Below are 17,220 nucleotides of genomic sequence, written 5' to 3'. Positions count from 1 at the left end.
CACCTATTCTTGAAGTTCTTAGAGCGGCAAGGACTTTTTGTAACTCTACTTGTTACTTTGGTATTTATTGTGTGTGGAATACCGAGTTGGATGGAACTGATTAATATGATTCATTGAATGGGAGTTAAGCGTTTCTTGTTTTCGCGGATGGCACATGTATAAGATGTATTCTTAGGTCATGAGAGCATATTTTGAACAGTGTTAATTTCATGTTCAGTAAATTATTCGCTTTTGAATATTAGGTTGTATACACTTATGTACGCCAGACTTGACTTGGGTGGTGAATGCTCTAAAACTTTTATTTAGCATATTCTATGTTGCTAATACTTTATGTTCAAATACATATTGATTTGCAGTCTCTGAGAAGTAGTGTTGTGGCACTGTGTTTCGTTTTCATTTTGTTTGCTTGTTCTCACACAAGTCCTTTGCCTGCTCTTCTTTCTTTTACAGGTCTTCCTCTCAGGAATACCTTCCTTAATTCCCCTTCCCCCCAGCGAGCCACTCTGACCCTCTGTTACCTCATTATCTAAGTCTGAGTTGCTGGAAGGTGGTCTGCTTGTTGGTACTGTTCCCGAGGACCTATAATAAACCTGACAACGGCAAACACTAAAGACATCCTTTTTGCAAAACTTTGCACATCTAATACCCGTTGTAATCGTATTATATATGGCTTACTTTGTTCCAGGGCAGTATTGTCATTGTAGCAGTGTTTACTCCATAGATGTGTTTGCTACTTTGCTGAGATCTGAAATTCTATTTTGACACTTGAAAGCTAAATTCATGCTTAAAAAAAACTTCTAGCATTTTAAAAGCTAAAAGAGAAAATACTTAAATTATGTCTGTGTTCAATGTGTTCATACCATCCTTGCATACCTTATGAGTAAAAGGTGGGGTAAAATCTCACAAACATAATAACGTAGGCTTCTAAACATGTGAGGATCTAAGATTTGAAGACAAGGCCCTGCAAGTTATTGGCAGGCATTGGGCAGGTCACCACACAAAACGGTCAAACGTGTCTCAAAATGACAGACTGAATACAGTGCATTGGGTCCAAGACTGTTTTTCTAAATCAAGTGCTTGGCCTCACTGTGCTGCCAAGGAGAAGGGCTATGCTCACACCATTCCTGTGATGCTTACTTTATACTGCACAAAACATGCTGTAAGGTACTCCTACTACAGGACTTTATCACAACAGGTATTAGTGTCTAAAGATGGTTGCCTCAGTACAGCATGGTATATAGATCCACCCCTACCTTGTAGATATGATGCTTGTCTGTAACAGAGGGAAGCTGGGTGAAAGTGCAGGCATAGGTAGTCTCTGATGCGGGGATTGTGTACTGCAAAAGAGAATTGACAATCAGCAAACACGCAGGCTCAGTTACAAAAAAAATGCTTCTGTTAAACAAACAACACCAATCTGTAGAACACAGTTACAACGTGGTACTCTTCTGTAATACAGTGGCACTGTTGCATGACACTGTGATACTATAATTGACTAGAATACAATACTTTGTGGAACTGTAAGGGATTATGATGTGCTACTCACCTGTAATACCTAGCTGTGGTAATGTACTACACTATATAATGCAACCCTGTTATATTCTACTGAAGTCCTATAATATATTACATTGTGCTACTGCATTGTTATGTGGTATGTTACAGTGCAGTACTGTACTCTCCTGTAATACATTACAGCATGATTCTATCCTGTAATATTTTCAGTGGTGGTACTGTACTATCCTACAGTACAATGCACGATCATGCTATTCTTTTTCCTTATTACACCATTAAACTCTAATCCAAACCTAGAAGATTTGGGTAAAAGCAATTGTGGCAGTTTTAAGAGCTGCACAGATTGGCCTTTGATAGTTGTACTCATCCATCACTCAGGCAGCCCCATACTAGGTGCTGCCACACACTGCTGTCACAGAGCATGTACTACTGTGTACTCAGTATCACAGGATTTCCCACAACTCTCTGTACAAAGAATGAGTTTTCCAGAAAATGTCCATAGGGGTTTGGAATCCTCCAGAGAGTGGAACTCAAGTTACTTTAAGGACACTTTGGGCACCAACACTGCACATTCCCCAGACAAGAGAAGAGGAAGGAGGGACCAACAAATGAAGTTTGGGCAAAATATTGAATAAAAAATATTGTGATACAAAAGAATCATGTAAAAAATATTGTGATGTCATAAATATCGTCAACAGGAATATCTTAGGTGAAAATATTGTTTTAAGTATTGTTTTTAATATTGTTGTAAAAAATATCGATTTAGAAAATGTTGTTTATAATACAATTTGTAAGTGTTATTGTGCATATTGCAGTAGTATGTTTGATTCTATATGTTTGTTATTTTTTTATTTGTGTTTTCATAAGATAATATATTAATTATGAAATTGTTGAAATGTGTCTATTTTTAGTTATATTAATCTCTAAAACGAATGGATTCATAATTACAATTACATCTCTTGTTTTGTTGCAGGATATTAGGTTTTTAGTAGATAAGGATTTGTAGATTTTTAAGACGTGTATATTTTAGTGTAGATATAATGGTAATTATTTTAATTATATAAAAATGAATATTGTAAGTTTCTTTAATTCATTTTTTTACATTCGATTCTTTTTATAAATATTACCTTATAGTTCATTAGAATATATATTAATTATATTACATTCTAAAGTAGTTTATATTACATATTAAAATAAATATGTACATTTCAAAGTTCAATTATAAACATTAAAATATATTACAATTACATTTCATAAAGTAAAATAATTTAAAAAGTAAATAAACATTTTTTTATTTGATCATTTTTGTTTCACTTTTCCATCAAAATTAAAATATTAAAAAGTTTTTCATGTTGATAATTATAATGGCATTGTAAACATATCTTTTACTTTTTTATTTCAAAAATGGTTTTATGTTTTTTAATTTTATGATTGTTAATTTTGGATTATGATTTTTTAAAAATATTTATTATCAATAGTGATGAAAAACTATTTTATATGTTAATGTTTAAATATGAATATATGCATATTTAGGTCTGGTTACTTTGTTTTTAAAGTAAATTCTAATTCATTTTATTGATCAAAAATTATGTGTGAGTATGGAGCATTAATAGCATAGGTGCATTTGTTAGTGGGTAGCACCTGGTATAAAATGTTTTAGATTGGAGTGTGAATAGAAATCCTATGTTTAAATTGTATTTGTATGTAGTAGAAATAGTTTTCGATATTTAATTAGTATTGTTGGTGTTTGGAAATATAATACTAAATAGTTTGCTGAATGTTTTTAATAGGTAATATTATTAATTCCATATATTTATAGAATAAAGATGCAACACATTTTTCAAATTTTATTTGTTTTTAAAGTTTATTTAATGTATATTTTTACATTTTAATTATATTTATAAGCTTAAAAATGAACTTTTTTATACAGAGAAAACATTTCAATCATTTCTAAATAGTATTGTATGTTGCCCATTTTCCACATCGTTTCCATAATTTACATTTTTTTAACTATTCTTAAATTATTTTATATACCTACTTCCAACATCATTTTAAACATATTTTTTCAGTATATAATAAATAATTGTATTTATGTTATACTTTAATTTATACTTTTTAAAAAACATTATGATTTTTTTTAATGCTTTACATGTTTAATATTTTTTTATGTTTTTAATATATTTATACAAAAATAAATGTAAATTTGTAATTGATTTTCATGATTCAGTTACTTTTATGGTTTTAAACGCTAAAGCTAAATAAAAGTGTTTGAAATTGAAAAAATATATATTTATACAAGTTTTTGAAATTATTTCCCATTCATTCCTTTGTGGTGATAGTCTTTATTCAGTTTCATTTAGAGGCCTTTATTTTTAATGCTACTGTCTATTTTGTATTCTATTTGTGTCATTTTTATTCTATCCTCGGGAACCCAGGTCGTGGTAACATGGCGCTGTTCATTGGAACAGGTAAGTCCTTTTGCAAGGTTTTATAAGGGTTTATATGGTGAGGTTTAGAGGTTGGTTATAGTGCTGTTCGTTGGTTTTAGTACATTTTGTTGTATCATTAGAAGTGTTTTTCAATAATGTGTAGTTATATTATGTTATGTTACTTATTTTATGATGATAAAATTTAATGCATATGTATTTTTTGGGAATATAATGTGCTGTGCAGGTGGGGTTTAGTCTTTACTTTATAGGTGTTTGCCTATGAATGTGGCGTATGGGCATGTGGAGTTTCTGTCTTATTTAACATTGTAACATTTTTTAAAGCCTGATTACGAGTTTGGCGGTCAATACCTGTGTGAACATTTCGACTGCATATGTGTCAAATGCACACATATGCATGATACATGTGGAAAAATACCATCTACCCATTGACAGAGTCTGGCCAATGTTGGCAGTCCAAGCAATGGGTATATGGCACAAAAGGACTCACCTGTATATTGCAGTACCCAGGGTCATAATCCTCGGGGTGAAGATGCTGGTATGAAGGGGGGACCTGAAGAAAGGGATCCACATAGGGCTCTAATGAGAAGAACAGGAAAGGGGTGAGTACACACCCCAAATCCTTCATTTCCGCCAACTTGAGGCTGGCGGTCCAAACCAACTTGTAATACAGACATCGGTTAACCTCCTCTGTACCTCCCTAAAGCAGCTGTTTTTCCCTGACCGCAACCCCGGCGGTCTGCATTGTGCTGGTTGTGTCGGCGGTTTAGGCACAGTCTTTGCAATAGCAATCCGCCCGACTCGTAATACAGCGGTTGGACTGCCGAGCTCGCAGTGGTTGATCCGCGACCAAGGGTAATGTAGTTCACAGATCTCCCAACTCTGAATAAGGCCCTTAATGTTTAGACTGATGTAGTACAATATTATGTGTATTATTTATATAAATATTATTTCTGATGTTGGTTTAAATCTTGCGACGGTTTTTGGGAACTTTTGTAGGTTACTGTTTATTTTAGAATATGCTTTTGGCTACTATTTCTAAGTAATCTACTTCTTTGTTGTTTATGAAGAGTTTGACTTTACATTTTTAGAGTGTAGGTTGTGTTCTGCCCAGTGTGGATTGGAAGGCATTGTGCTATCCTTCCACTGCGTTGTTTGTTTTCACTACCTGTGCCAAGGTGCTGTCATAGACTTTCAACCATGGTATTTGCAATTTGGGTTGGAGTCTGTGTCCAGAGCAATGCAGTATGCCAACCCTAAGTGTCTTTGAAATAATCCATTAGGGGGCTTAGTTTGTCTTCGTTTTGCTGGTAGAAAGGGCTTTCTATTAGTACATAGCAGTAGGTTAGCTACCTTTGTGATGGGGACATAGACTAGTACTATCTTTTTTTTTAATTTCAAAGTCAAATTGGCTGTTTGTATCATATTTTACACTCAGGGCCCGATTACGAGTTTGGCCGTGGTATATTAATATTTATATTTAGATTGTGTATAAATGTTTGTAGTTAATGCAATAATGCATTTTTTGGTTATATTGTTATGAATTTAGGTATATATTTTATTGGGGTGAATTTTTTTATATTTGTTTTTTTTTTATATATTTATTTTTAATTCAAACATGTGCATACAATGTTTTATATTTATTCTAAATAATTGTTGTACATAAAACGTGCTTTTTTACATATATTATTGATAATGCAATTAGTTTGGTGATATTATTGTACTCGATATTGAGTGAATCAGTATTTTGGACATATAGGGGCTGATTCGGATCCTGGAAAAACCGAGCGTTTTCTCCGTCCGACTCGTACCCGGTCAAAAAACATTACAAATATGCAAGTACGATTCGTATGGAAACACTATTTCCGTACGAATTGTACAAAACACCGACCGACGAAAAAATACATACAAATGTGATCCGGGAAAGTGCCGACGTGACGTCGGGACGTATCCAGGCTGCGTTTCACGAACCAGGAAGTACGATCCGTACCGACGTCACCCCGCAAGGATTATATTTCCCGACTGCCAAAAACTGCCGGGAAATCAGGACGACGCGCACAAGGAGCACCTGTACGCGACATGGACCCGAACCTACGAGTCATCCCAGCCCTCATAGCAGTCCACCTGCTCTACAGGAACCGCCGCAGACGCCGCAGAAGGTCAGAACAACACCCAGGGGCTAAGGGGGGGGGCAGGGGCAGGACACACAACCCCCACCCAAGTCACAAATAATACATGCCCTGGACAAACCTGACCTTCAGGGCCTTGTCACTTCGAGGGGGTGGGGGCGTGTCCAGCAACGCCTGCGTCCGCCACAACATAAGTGGGTGATGACGCGAACCGGCAACACAACAATTCCGGTACGTACCGTACCCACGCCTTAAGAGCGTGGGTACGTGTCGTACCACGCCCACCCCTACGTCACCCCAACAATGGCGGGACGGCCCTTACCCACGTTCTAAAGGCCTGGGTACGGGCCGTACCAGCATTGTTGGGGTGACGTAGGGGTACGCGTGGTACGACCCGTACCCACGCTCTGAAGGCCTGGTACGGTGCGTACCCCTACGGCACCCCAACAATGGGGGTATGCACCGTAACCATGTTCCAAAGGCATGGGTACGGGCCGTACCCAGGCCTGCAGAGCGTGGGTATGGGTATGTACGGAGCGTACCCCCACCCGTGTATGTACGACGCGTACCAACACCCCACCCGTGTATGTACGGCATGTACCCACACCCCACCAGTGTATGTTCGAAGCGTACCCCCACCCGTGTATGTATGGAGCGTACCCACACCCCACCAGTGTATGTTCGGAGCGTACCCCCACCAGTGTATGTTCGGAGCGTACCCCCACCCGTGTATGTATGGAGCGTACCCACACCCCACCCGTGTATGTTCGGAGTGTACCCCCACCCGTGTATGTATGGAGCGTACCCACACCCCACCAGTGCATGTTCGGAGCGTACCCCCACCCGTGTATGTATGGAGCGTACCCACACCCCACCAGTGTATGTTCGGAGAGTACCCCCACCCATGTATGTATGGAGCGTACCCACACCCCACCAGTATATGTCCGGAGCGTACCCCCACCCGTGTATGTCCCGAGCGTACATGGCCAGACACAGGAGGGGTGGTTGCCTATCACTCCCAGCAGTGCCCAGACACAGGAGGGGTGGGTGCAGAGTCCTCCCAGCAGTGGCCAGACATAGGAGGGGTGGGTGCAGAGTCCTCCCAGCAGTGCCCAGACATAAGAGGGGTGTGTGCCTATCACTCACAGCAGTGCCCAGACACAGGAGGGGTGGGTGCAGAGTCCTCCCAGCAGTGCCCAGACATAGGAGGGGTGGGTGCAGAGTCCTCCCAGCAGTGCCCAGACATAGGAGGGGTGGGTGCCTATCACTCACAGCAGTGCCCAGACACAGGAGGGGTGGGTGCAGAGTCCTCCCAGCAGTGCCCAGACACAGGAGGGGTGGGTGCAGAGTCCTCCCAGCAGTGCCCAGACACAGGAGGGGTGGGTGCAGAGTGCTCCCAGCAGTGCCCAGACATAGGAGGGGTGGGTGGGTGTGTGCCTATCACTCACAGCAGTGCCCAGACACAGGAGGGGTGGGTGCAGAGTCCTCCCAGCAGTGCCCAGACACAGGAGGGGTGGGTGCAGAGTGCTCCCAGCAGTGCCCAGACATATGAGGGGTGGGTCCAGAGTCCTCCCAGCAGTGCCCAGACACAGGAGGGGTGGGTGCAGAGTCCTCCCAGCAGTGCCCAGACATAGGAGGGGTGGGTGCAGAGTCCTCCCAGCAGTGTGCAGACATAGGAGGGGTGGGTGCTGAGTCATCCCAGCAGTGCCCATGGAAAGAAAAGGGTGCAGTACCCACAGATACAATGCACACAATTGTCAGTCAGGTGCTCAAAGACCCTGCAGAACACGGAACACATGTGTGCGAGGCTGGGAGTACACACATGCATAGTGTGTAAAAAGGAACATGTCCACATGAAGTCACGTCAACATACTCGAAACTCAAGTACAGTGACCACCAAGGATGCCACTAAGGATGCAGGTGGAGACATTGCCCAGCATGCATGGGCAAAGTTGAACGGATCCGTCACACACCAAGGATATGTAGACACAGCTCAGCACAACATTTACGAAACACCCTGCAGGGAAGATGTCAGGGTCCACAGAGGAAGGAACACACCTTGGGACAATGTCACCAAGCAGTAAGAGCTTACATGAACAAAGATATCTTGCAAATACCTTGTGATGGCACACAGATACCAGGGTCCACCCCATGAGCAGCACACTACTACATTTCCCAGACACCTAACACATTATCCCCACCCCTAATCATGGAGCAGCACCACCAACAGCAATACCAGAAAAGCATTATTGTACAAATGAAAAAAAAATGCTTTATTCAGCATGAAAATAAAAGAGGTTGTCATATGTACACTATTAACAAGCCCCATAGGGCAGTCCATATTTCCATCCCTGGTGGGGGACACATTGGGACACGTGTCCCCTGGCTTGCCTGCACTGTTCATAGTTCCTTGTCTTCCACAGGGGTAGGGGCATCATGTGGGGGGGGAGGACCAGGCACCGCAGGGACAGGAGGGGCAAGGGTAGGTGTCGTGAGTGCAGGGACGGAGGACTCCACCACAGGGGGTGGGGCAGCGCCAAAGGTGGAGGTGAGAATGGCGCTGCACACGGTTGCAAGGTCCTCCAGCGTCTCCCCTGCACCCGAAGGAACCACAGGCCCCAAGGAGGGGGGGGGGGTCGGAGGGATGGGTCGCAGCGCTACTGGGGAAGGGTGTGGACAGGGGGGGGGACTCAACTACCCTGCCGGTGTCCTGCCTCCGCCGCTTGCGGGGTGGAGCCACACTGGGGCTGATGGACAGACTGGGCAGGACTGACCCTGTGTCCGACTCTTGGCCAGGAGAGGTGAGGGGAGTGGATTGGGAGGCAGGGGGTTGTGATGAATGTGGACTCCCACTGTGGCTGCGTGTCTTCCGTTTGCCCCGCGACCCAGTGGGTGTGCCTACTTCACCCTGTGTGTGCGTGACGGAGGTGTGCGCTTGGGCTTCCCTGGTGGTGTGGTGCCTGTGTCTGGTGGGTACGTCTGAGTGTGCTTGGGACAGGCATGGGAGTGGGAAGTGTGGATGGGGCAGGGGTAGTGGGGGGGACGTAGCGCTGCAGGAGACACACTGCTGCAGTCAGTGTCGAGTCTATGGACCTCAGCAACTGCCGTTGGTCAGACTGCGCAGATGAGATGCCCTCCATGTATGCCTCCATCTGGGTGAGCACTCGGGTGTGGCCATGGAGGACATTCAGCATCGCAGTCTGACCAACCTGCAACTGGCGCAGGATGTCCACAGACTCGGCATTCGCGGCAGCAGTGGAGACAGGGGCAGGGGGCGCGGTGCCTGGCAAGAAGGAGACACGTGGTGACCTAGCACGGCGGGAAGGGACCAGAGCAAGTGGGAGGCCGGTGATGGGAACGGAGGGGGCGGGTAGTGATCGAGTGCTGCTTTCAGCTGTGGGAGCAGCCTCCGCTCCCACTGGGAGCTCAGCCTCGGACCTGTCAGCATCATAGTCGGTGGTGGGACTGGACAGGTCCTCCACCTCACTCCCCTCGGCCTCCGTGCCACTCGATGTGCCAGACAACACAGCACTGCTGCCACTGGTGCTTGCTCCCTCCTAACGGTCCGTGCCAGTGTCTCCCTCTGAGTCCCCCGACGATGCTGTGGGCAAGGTGAAGAGTCAGGAAATAATCAGACACCTGTATACATATGTCACATGAGTCAAATCTACATAGGTCACAGTGCATAGCCTGAAATGCAACATGAGTAACATCTACAATACAAGGTACATATGTAGGCCCTGCAACACACAACTGGTTGACCCACCATGCCACTGAGAAACAAGGGAGAGCATGACCCAACAGCAAATTACTTGATATCAAATTGGACAGAGGAGGCAGGCTCTGGGGACGATGGTGCACAGCATCTGTAACACACAGCGTTGCCAAAAAAGGGATGAGCAGGAACCATGTCTATTAACTTTGTGCACATGCTGCAAAGCTAACGCATTAAAACATGCCCAACATGACTGGGTCACTGCACCTTGAGTGTATGTCCAGACAAACATCATACACAGGCCAGACCTAGCAAGGAGACATTAGATTTTGACATGTAGGCCTTGCCCGCACAAACCACCCCCTACCTGAGACAATGTGATTGAGACAGAGGAAGTACTGACACCTCTTACCCTGGGATGAAAACACATGTGCTGCACTAAATCCTGATTGTACACAAACCACCCCTGTTGTGCCTGTCCACATACATCATTGACAACCAACCATCATCAGATTGTCGTACCAAGACACACAGGCACTGCCCACTGTGAGTATGCACAAGCAAAATTGGGTCACACTGTACAGTGGACACATGTAGCACAGTTTACGTCAATACAGATGAGGCCAGGGTACAATGCCACAGAGCCCAACCTATGCCGAAGACACAGAGAATGTCCACATTGTTGGATGACACACATGACACCTAGGAAAAGGTGCCCCAGGGCACGGGAGTGGCCACACTCCTCCATGGTCCTGGATGAATATGACTGCAACTGAAGCAACCGTCCCTGCACTGTGCATTACTCCCACTCATGCACATCATGTCAGAGGGCACAACATTGGACATGCATGCTGTAAGGCAGTACACTTTAAAAACACACTCCTATGTCGGGACTCAGCATCAGTGCCAACTGACATGGACCCCACAATGACAGAACTGGCCAGGGCACAGGCAAGGTCCCAAAACCTGTTACACACCACCCCCACACATGATGCTGCAAGCATTGGGCACTTGGATTAACTGCCAGCCTAGATTCCCTTGTGCAAGAGTGACTACACACAGACCAGGGAACACATGGCAAGGAGGGGAAGGGAGGAAGAACAGCACCGGTTTACTTTGGGGAACAGGTTGTGCACTGCACATGTAAACCCTGGCAGTGTATCCATGCAACTGCGCACTTCCAAAAGCTGGTGACACACAACAAACACACATGTACCTACCCCCTTCCTGCTGCTGCTTCTCCTGTAAGCGCCTGTCCAAGTCGGGGAAGACCACCGCCAGCACACGCTTATGGATGTGGGTCAGACGCCGGCGCCCACGGTTCTTGTGGCTCTCAGGTGAGTCCCCCAGCAGGACCCGTGCAATCCTCCTCGTCCAGCACCGGATATCCTGCCAGCGTTTCCTCACCTGGGCTAGGCGCCGCTTCCGACCCTCCGTCTTCCTCACGGCACTGACGGCTTGCTTCCATATCTCCCCCTTGGCATGGACGCCTACCTGTGAGGATGCAAAAGTGAGAATACACCTGAGCAATGACATAGAGACACACATATTAATAATTTGTCTTATTTGAACAGGCCATGGTTTGCAGGCAACTCATTGCACCTTTGTTATAGGGACATTATCCTCTGGGGAAGGCAAAATGCACTACGTGGCATTGAAAGTACACAGGTGGCATGAGGGGTGCCACACAAGCAATGATCCTGGATCACACTGTGCATCACAAGCTACACCAGGATCATGGACAGCCCACTGACGTAACCTCAGCAGAGCACTATGCCATAGTAATACGGACCGTACACACGCGTGTACGGGTCGTATTACTATGGCGTACGCATACGCCAGCACTCCCATAGTGATAGAGACCCTACACATGCGTGTACGGTCCGTATCACCATGGCGTACGCCTACGGCGACACAACCATAGTGATAGGGACCCTACACACGCATGTACGGTCCGTATCACCATGGCGTACGCCTACGGCGACACAACCATAGTGATAGGGACCCTACACACACGTGTACGGTCCGTATCACCATGGCGTATGCCTACGGCGACACAACCATAGTGATAGGGACCCTACACACGCCCTCAGAGCTTATGTACGGTGCGTTTCACACCTGACAGTGGTGACAGGCGGCACACAGACAGGAATAGAGCTGTCATACTTGGCCAAGGCTGGACATCAAGGCATTGTCTGTGCAGTACTATATGTGTCGGGCACAGGTGTGTCAGGCTGTGATGTGGCACAATACTCCTGAGGTGTGAAGCTTATTAAAGTATGATGAGCTGTGTACACATGTCATGTGTGATGGTGCACTATGTGCCACACGCCCCCTTCACTCCTTTGACATGTGTGCATGTGGTACAGACTCGTTGAGGCATGTGTCACTGGCATGGCACAGTCACCGACACCCGCAACTGTCCCCTGATGCCAGGTACACGGAATATTACCCCTGAGATGTGTATGCCCGCGTTGCACGCTGTAACTATGTCATGTGTGTGTCATGTGTTCCCATAGGTTTGCTGTAGGTGTTTGGTCAAATGCATCTGCAGTTGCTGCAAACAACATGTGTCTGTGTGTAGCTGGGCATGGCACACTGTTACGCACACCAGCCCACATGTGTAATCCGACGTAAGGTGTGTATGTATGCATGGACACGGAGTTTCATGACAAGGACATATCTGCATACTCTCCATGTATGTGTGATCAGGCTTGACATGTACTCCTTCATGGCAAGGGGTGTGGTCTGTCCTTTTTCAATGACATGTGACCTGTGCATCTAGTGTTCGGCAACCTGTCTGTACAATGAACATCCTGCTTCTGCACATATGTGGATGTCTGCGACTCCTGTAATGCGTCTGCCTGTTCACTTACACTGGCCCACAGCTAGTTTCATGGCATGGCATATTGAGGTTGAGAATCGACGTTTGTAGCTGGCACTTGGTAGGAGTGTCACCTGCCTGGCATACGTGTCCAGGGCATATTGCACAGACCTGACTCTGTATGTAGCATATGTGTATTGCCTGTAGAACATGTGCTCAGTACATTGACATTGCTGGTGTACTGTACTCACTCTTCGTTGTCCCTCCAAATTCACTGCAGGGCTCCGCCTCTCCCTCGACCAATTCCAGACTTGGCTGACCTGAGGGAACATGACTGTATACGCCGCTACCGCTTCCCCCAACAGTTGATTGAGGACTTGACGACACAGCTGGCACCACACCTCCAACCGCTACACAGGTATCCTACTGCACTGACACCCAAGATGAAGGTGATGGCAGCCCTACATTTCTTTGCCACGGGTACCTTTCAACATACCATTGCTCACGTTGGTGGCATGTCCCAAATCATGTTCAGCCGTGTGCTGCATGATTTTTTAGAGGCCATGTTGGATCACCTGGATGAGTTCATTAAATTCCCACCTCCTGAGCAGTTGACAGGTGTCAAGCGTGAGTTCTATGCCCTGGGAGGGATGCCCCATGTCATTGGGTCCATAGATGGAACACATGTGGCTTTGGTACCACCACAGGCACAGGAGGTAGCGTATAGGAACCGCAAGCATTTCCACTCCATTATTGCCCTTGTGGTGTGTCTTGCCAACATGGTGATTTCACATGTCTGTGCTCGTTTTCCAGGATCAGCACACGATGCCTACATCATGAGGCGTAGCAGGGTGCCTGAAATGATGCTGCAGCTGTGCAACGAACGAGCATGTATTGTTGGTGGGTATACTCTGTCAGTCCTGTATTTAGCGTCATCTTCCTGTCTTACTGCTTCTCCTGACCCACTTTTGTCCATGATGTTTCCATGTAGGGGACGCTGGCTATCCCAACATGCCATGGCTGATCACGCCTCTCCGCAACCCCAGCACGGCTACAACAACGCCCATGGGCGGACCAGGCGAGTGATAGAGAGGACGTTTGGCCTCCTGAAGAGCCGATTCCGTTGCCTCCACAAGACCGGTGATGCACTCCCATATGCATCGGTGAAGGTCTGCAAGATCTTCCTCATGTGCTGCATGCTGCACAACATGGCAGTGGAGAAAGCTGTGCCACTCATCCTGGATCCAGATGAGCAGGACCATCCACCCGTGGAGGATGAAGGGCTTGGTCACGAGGCAAGTGATGTGGAGGAGGAGGAGGCGTAGAGGACATCCGGAGTCGGCTCATACGCAACTTCTTTGCTTAGTGGTGAGTTCCAGTGTCTGAGTGTGCACGCATTGGGCCGTGTGTGGCATGTGTTGCAATGTGTGTGTCCATCTGCATGTCTGCCAGGTGAGTCAGAGGTGTGTTTGGATGTGTCACTCGAGTGATGGTGCAATAGACGAATGTTTTTCCAGAGTCATTATTGTCACCTAGCATGTTGACAACTTTATACGTGTTGAGTACATGCACATGCATGCGGATGTGCTTCTTTTGGCTGACTTCTGGTGTGTCTCTCATCCACAGGTACTTGCGCATGCTGTCGGCTGGTGGCATTGTTGTGCTCCTGCTATTCCTCATGAACACAGCAACATGTGCTGAATCAGCGTTACATGCACGGACAAGTTTGAAAATCTCCTTAGGGTAAGGGATGCAGCACGGCTTTTTGGGTGTGGTATTTGTTTTGATTGTGTGTGCACTGCTCCTGTTCATGTTTGGATACTTAGAATACATGTAGAATCACCATGGGGCACATGACATGGAGCTGAATTCACCAGAATTGATGGTCAGACTTGGTGACAGTCATCTGTAATGGGATTGTGGATTGTGATGAAGCCATCAATGTGTGTAACACTGCCCTCGGAAACATACGGGTTGCACCGGGTTGACATGGTGTGTGATTTCCCCATTGGAGGGTCAATGGGGTATGGCAGCCTCTCCGTGAGCAGCAGGGGGTGTTTAGCTGTGACCCGTCACTTGTGTGCCACTTCTATGGATTTCCTGCATATGTGGTGCAAAGGGGGGTGCCAGTGTCGGTCCCACATGTTCATCCACATGGCCTGTGTATGTGTTGACAGAGTTGCTTTAGCATTCCGAAAACACATGACTAATAAAGGTGTCCCTCTGCCTCCAAGGTGCCTCATCTCTGTCAATGGTGGTCTGTTGCCACTGTGCATGCGGCATGTCTGGCATAGTTATCAGAGATGGTGCATATGAGTCCATGTGTAGAGTAGCAAGATGCAAGCTGTTTGTCAGGGATTAGAATCTGTATTGTGCATGATGTCCATGGCTGTATAGGTATTGTGGCATGTCAGTCTCCACGACGGACACTGTGCTGCATGTGCATCCATTGTGTGTGTGTGTGGCATGTTGAACTGGACATTCTTCCTTGACATACACCTTTTGCATAGTTCCTTCCTGAGATCCTTGTCTTTGTGTGCAACTTGGGGCATTGTTTTGTTGACATGGCGCATGCTGCTGCAGGCCCTGCAGCAAGGGCACCCAGTGTCAACGAGCTGGTGTTCATCATGGATTGCTTGCTGACATGTGCTATGCTGATCAACAGCATCTGTGCCTCATGCTGCAGCACACTCTGCATTGTGCACAAGATCCCCAGTTGCATCCACCTCAAGGCAAGAGAGACCATCCCCCAGGTCAACTACGACATCCGTGTCTAATCCTACCCTGCACTCTACGGACATGTGCGTTACAACTCCCATGATACTTGTCCACATCCAGGGTGCATCTGCACAGCTCTGCTTCTACATCCGGCAAGCAGGCCACATCAACGTCCAACAGAGATGGGGGGAATGGATCACTGGCAGCTGCAGGATGACCTTCTCAATCCACGCACACACTCAGGATGCAGCCCACAACCACAACACAACCTTGTGGCACTGTGATCCAAGACCCCATTGTGCCATCTCCATGCATCCAACCTTGTCCGGCCCACCATTCTCCACATCCACCTGTCTCAAGCATGCAGGCCATGGTTCTGCCACCTGTCTACACATACCTGGGAGTAGCACCCCAGGACACTCCACATGATCCCTGACCTCTGCGCATGACTGTTGCTCTTCTAAATAGGTCTGTGGGCACAGTTGTGCGGGCACCCTCTCAGCTGGTTGGGCCTATCATGGGTGAGTATGGTGCTCCATGTCTGTATTGGATGATATATTGTGACCCATGTGTGTCCTGTGCCAGACTCAGACCCCAGGGTATGGATGGTTGGACTTACTTCAGAATTCAGGCATGGTTTGACTTTACAACACACACATGTAGTGGAATAATGCAAAATGACGGCATCATCTCGTGATTGTGAAGATATTTATTTGTGGTGGGGTACGTGTTTGGGGGGATGACAAGGGGTGCTTGGCGGGAGTGTAGAATCCAAAGTTCACTGGGGGAGTTGGGATCCTTGCCATTGGAAGTCATCAGAGTCTTTGCCACAGTCTTTGTCAACATTGGTCAGACAGTGACCAGCAAGTCCATGTGGTATGGATGGTTGGACTTACTTCAGAATTCAGGCATGGTTTGACTTTACAACACACACATGTAGTGGAATAATGCAAAATGACGGCATCATCTCGTGATTGTGAAGATATTTATTTGTGGTGGGGCACGTGTTTGGGGGGATGACAAGGGGTGCTTGGCGGGAGTGTAGAATCCAAAGTTCACTGGGGGAGTTGGGATCCTTGCCATTGGAAGTCATCAGAGTCTTTGCCACAGTCTTTGTCAACATTGGTCAGACAGTGACCAGCAAGTCCATGTGGCAGAGAATGTCATTTGCTGATGTGCTGCTGTTGGGCCAGAGGGCCAGGTGCCAGGCCAGGTGACCTGGGAGATGGTGATGTTCCGCTGACTCTCACGGTCTTTTGCGTGGACGACCCACCTTCCTGGGGGGACCCTCAGAAGCAGGCCGTGACGATGCTTGGGATGCTCCGTCGGATGAATCCTCCTCCTCCTGATCCCTCCCTGTGGGTGGTGATGTTCTTCGCCTGGTGGCACAGAGAGGGTTGCCCATGTTGTCGGCAATCCGACGGAGTACACGGGTCATTTCCGTTTGCACCGCCACAAGCTCAGCCTGTCTTGCCTCCATCCGTCCTTGGTGTCGCTGTTGACTGGCATATTGCTCGGCCTGTATGTTCTTGATCTCATTGAGGGTGTCCACTATCTGGCTGAGGCCCCTGGTGTCACGCCGGTATGTGTTCAGGATGTTGCTGACGTGTGACATTACCGGTTCCTGAGCCAACTGGTCAGGTTCGCGCCTCCGCCGTCCTCCACTCCCACCACCCCTGCCCACTTGCAGCTGGCCTGCCGTTGTGGGCACATCGCGTCTCCGGGACCCCTGAGGGATGGCATTTGCGGTGTCGCCTGCCTCCTCCTGGGTGCCCGGAGAACCTTGTCCCTCCTGGACAGACTGGCTGTGTTGTGTGTGGGTAGGGCTCCTGGGTGTGTCCTGGGATGTGGCAGGAATGGGGGTGGTGGTTGGCA

General features: G+C 47.0%; 1 protein-coding gene across 2 annotated transcripts in view; it reads right to left on the bottom strand.

The window, feature by feature from the left end:
* Positions 1-17,220, bottom strand: part of LOC146811707 (putative DBH-like monooxygenase protein 2) — a 243,735-nt gene that overhangs the window by 186,904 nt on the left and 39,611 nt on the right. For both annotated transcript variants that reach the window (XM_085618699.1, XM_085618701.1), the window contains exon 4: positions 1,254-1,337. In XM_085618699.1, the coding sequence (XP_085474825.1) occupies positions 1,254-1,337 (84 nt within the window). The remainder of the gene's footprint in view (positions 1-1,253; positions 1,338-17,220) is intronic.

This window comes from Triturus cristatus, chromosome 7, assembly GCF_964204655.1.
Source record: "Triturus cristatus chromosome 7, aTriCri1.1, whole genome shotgun sequence".
NCBI classification, from domain to species: Eukaryota; Metazoa; Chordata; class Amphibia; order Caudata; family Salamandridae; genus Triturus; species Triturus cristatus.
This window is presented reverse-complemented; position numbering and strand designations above follow the sequence as displayed.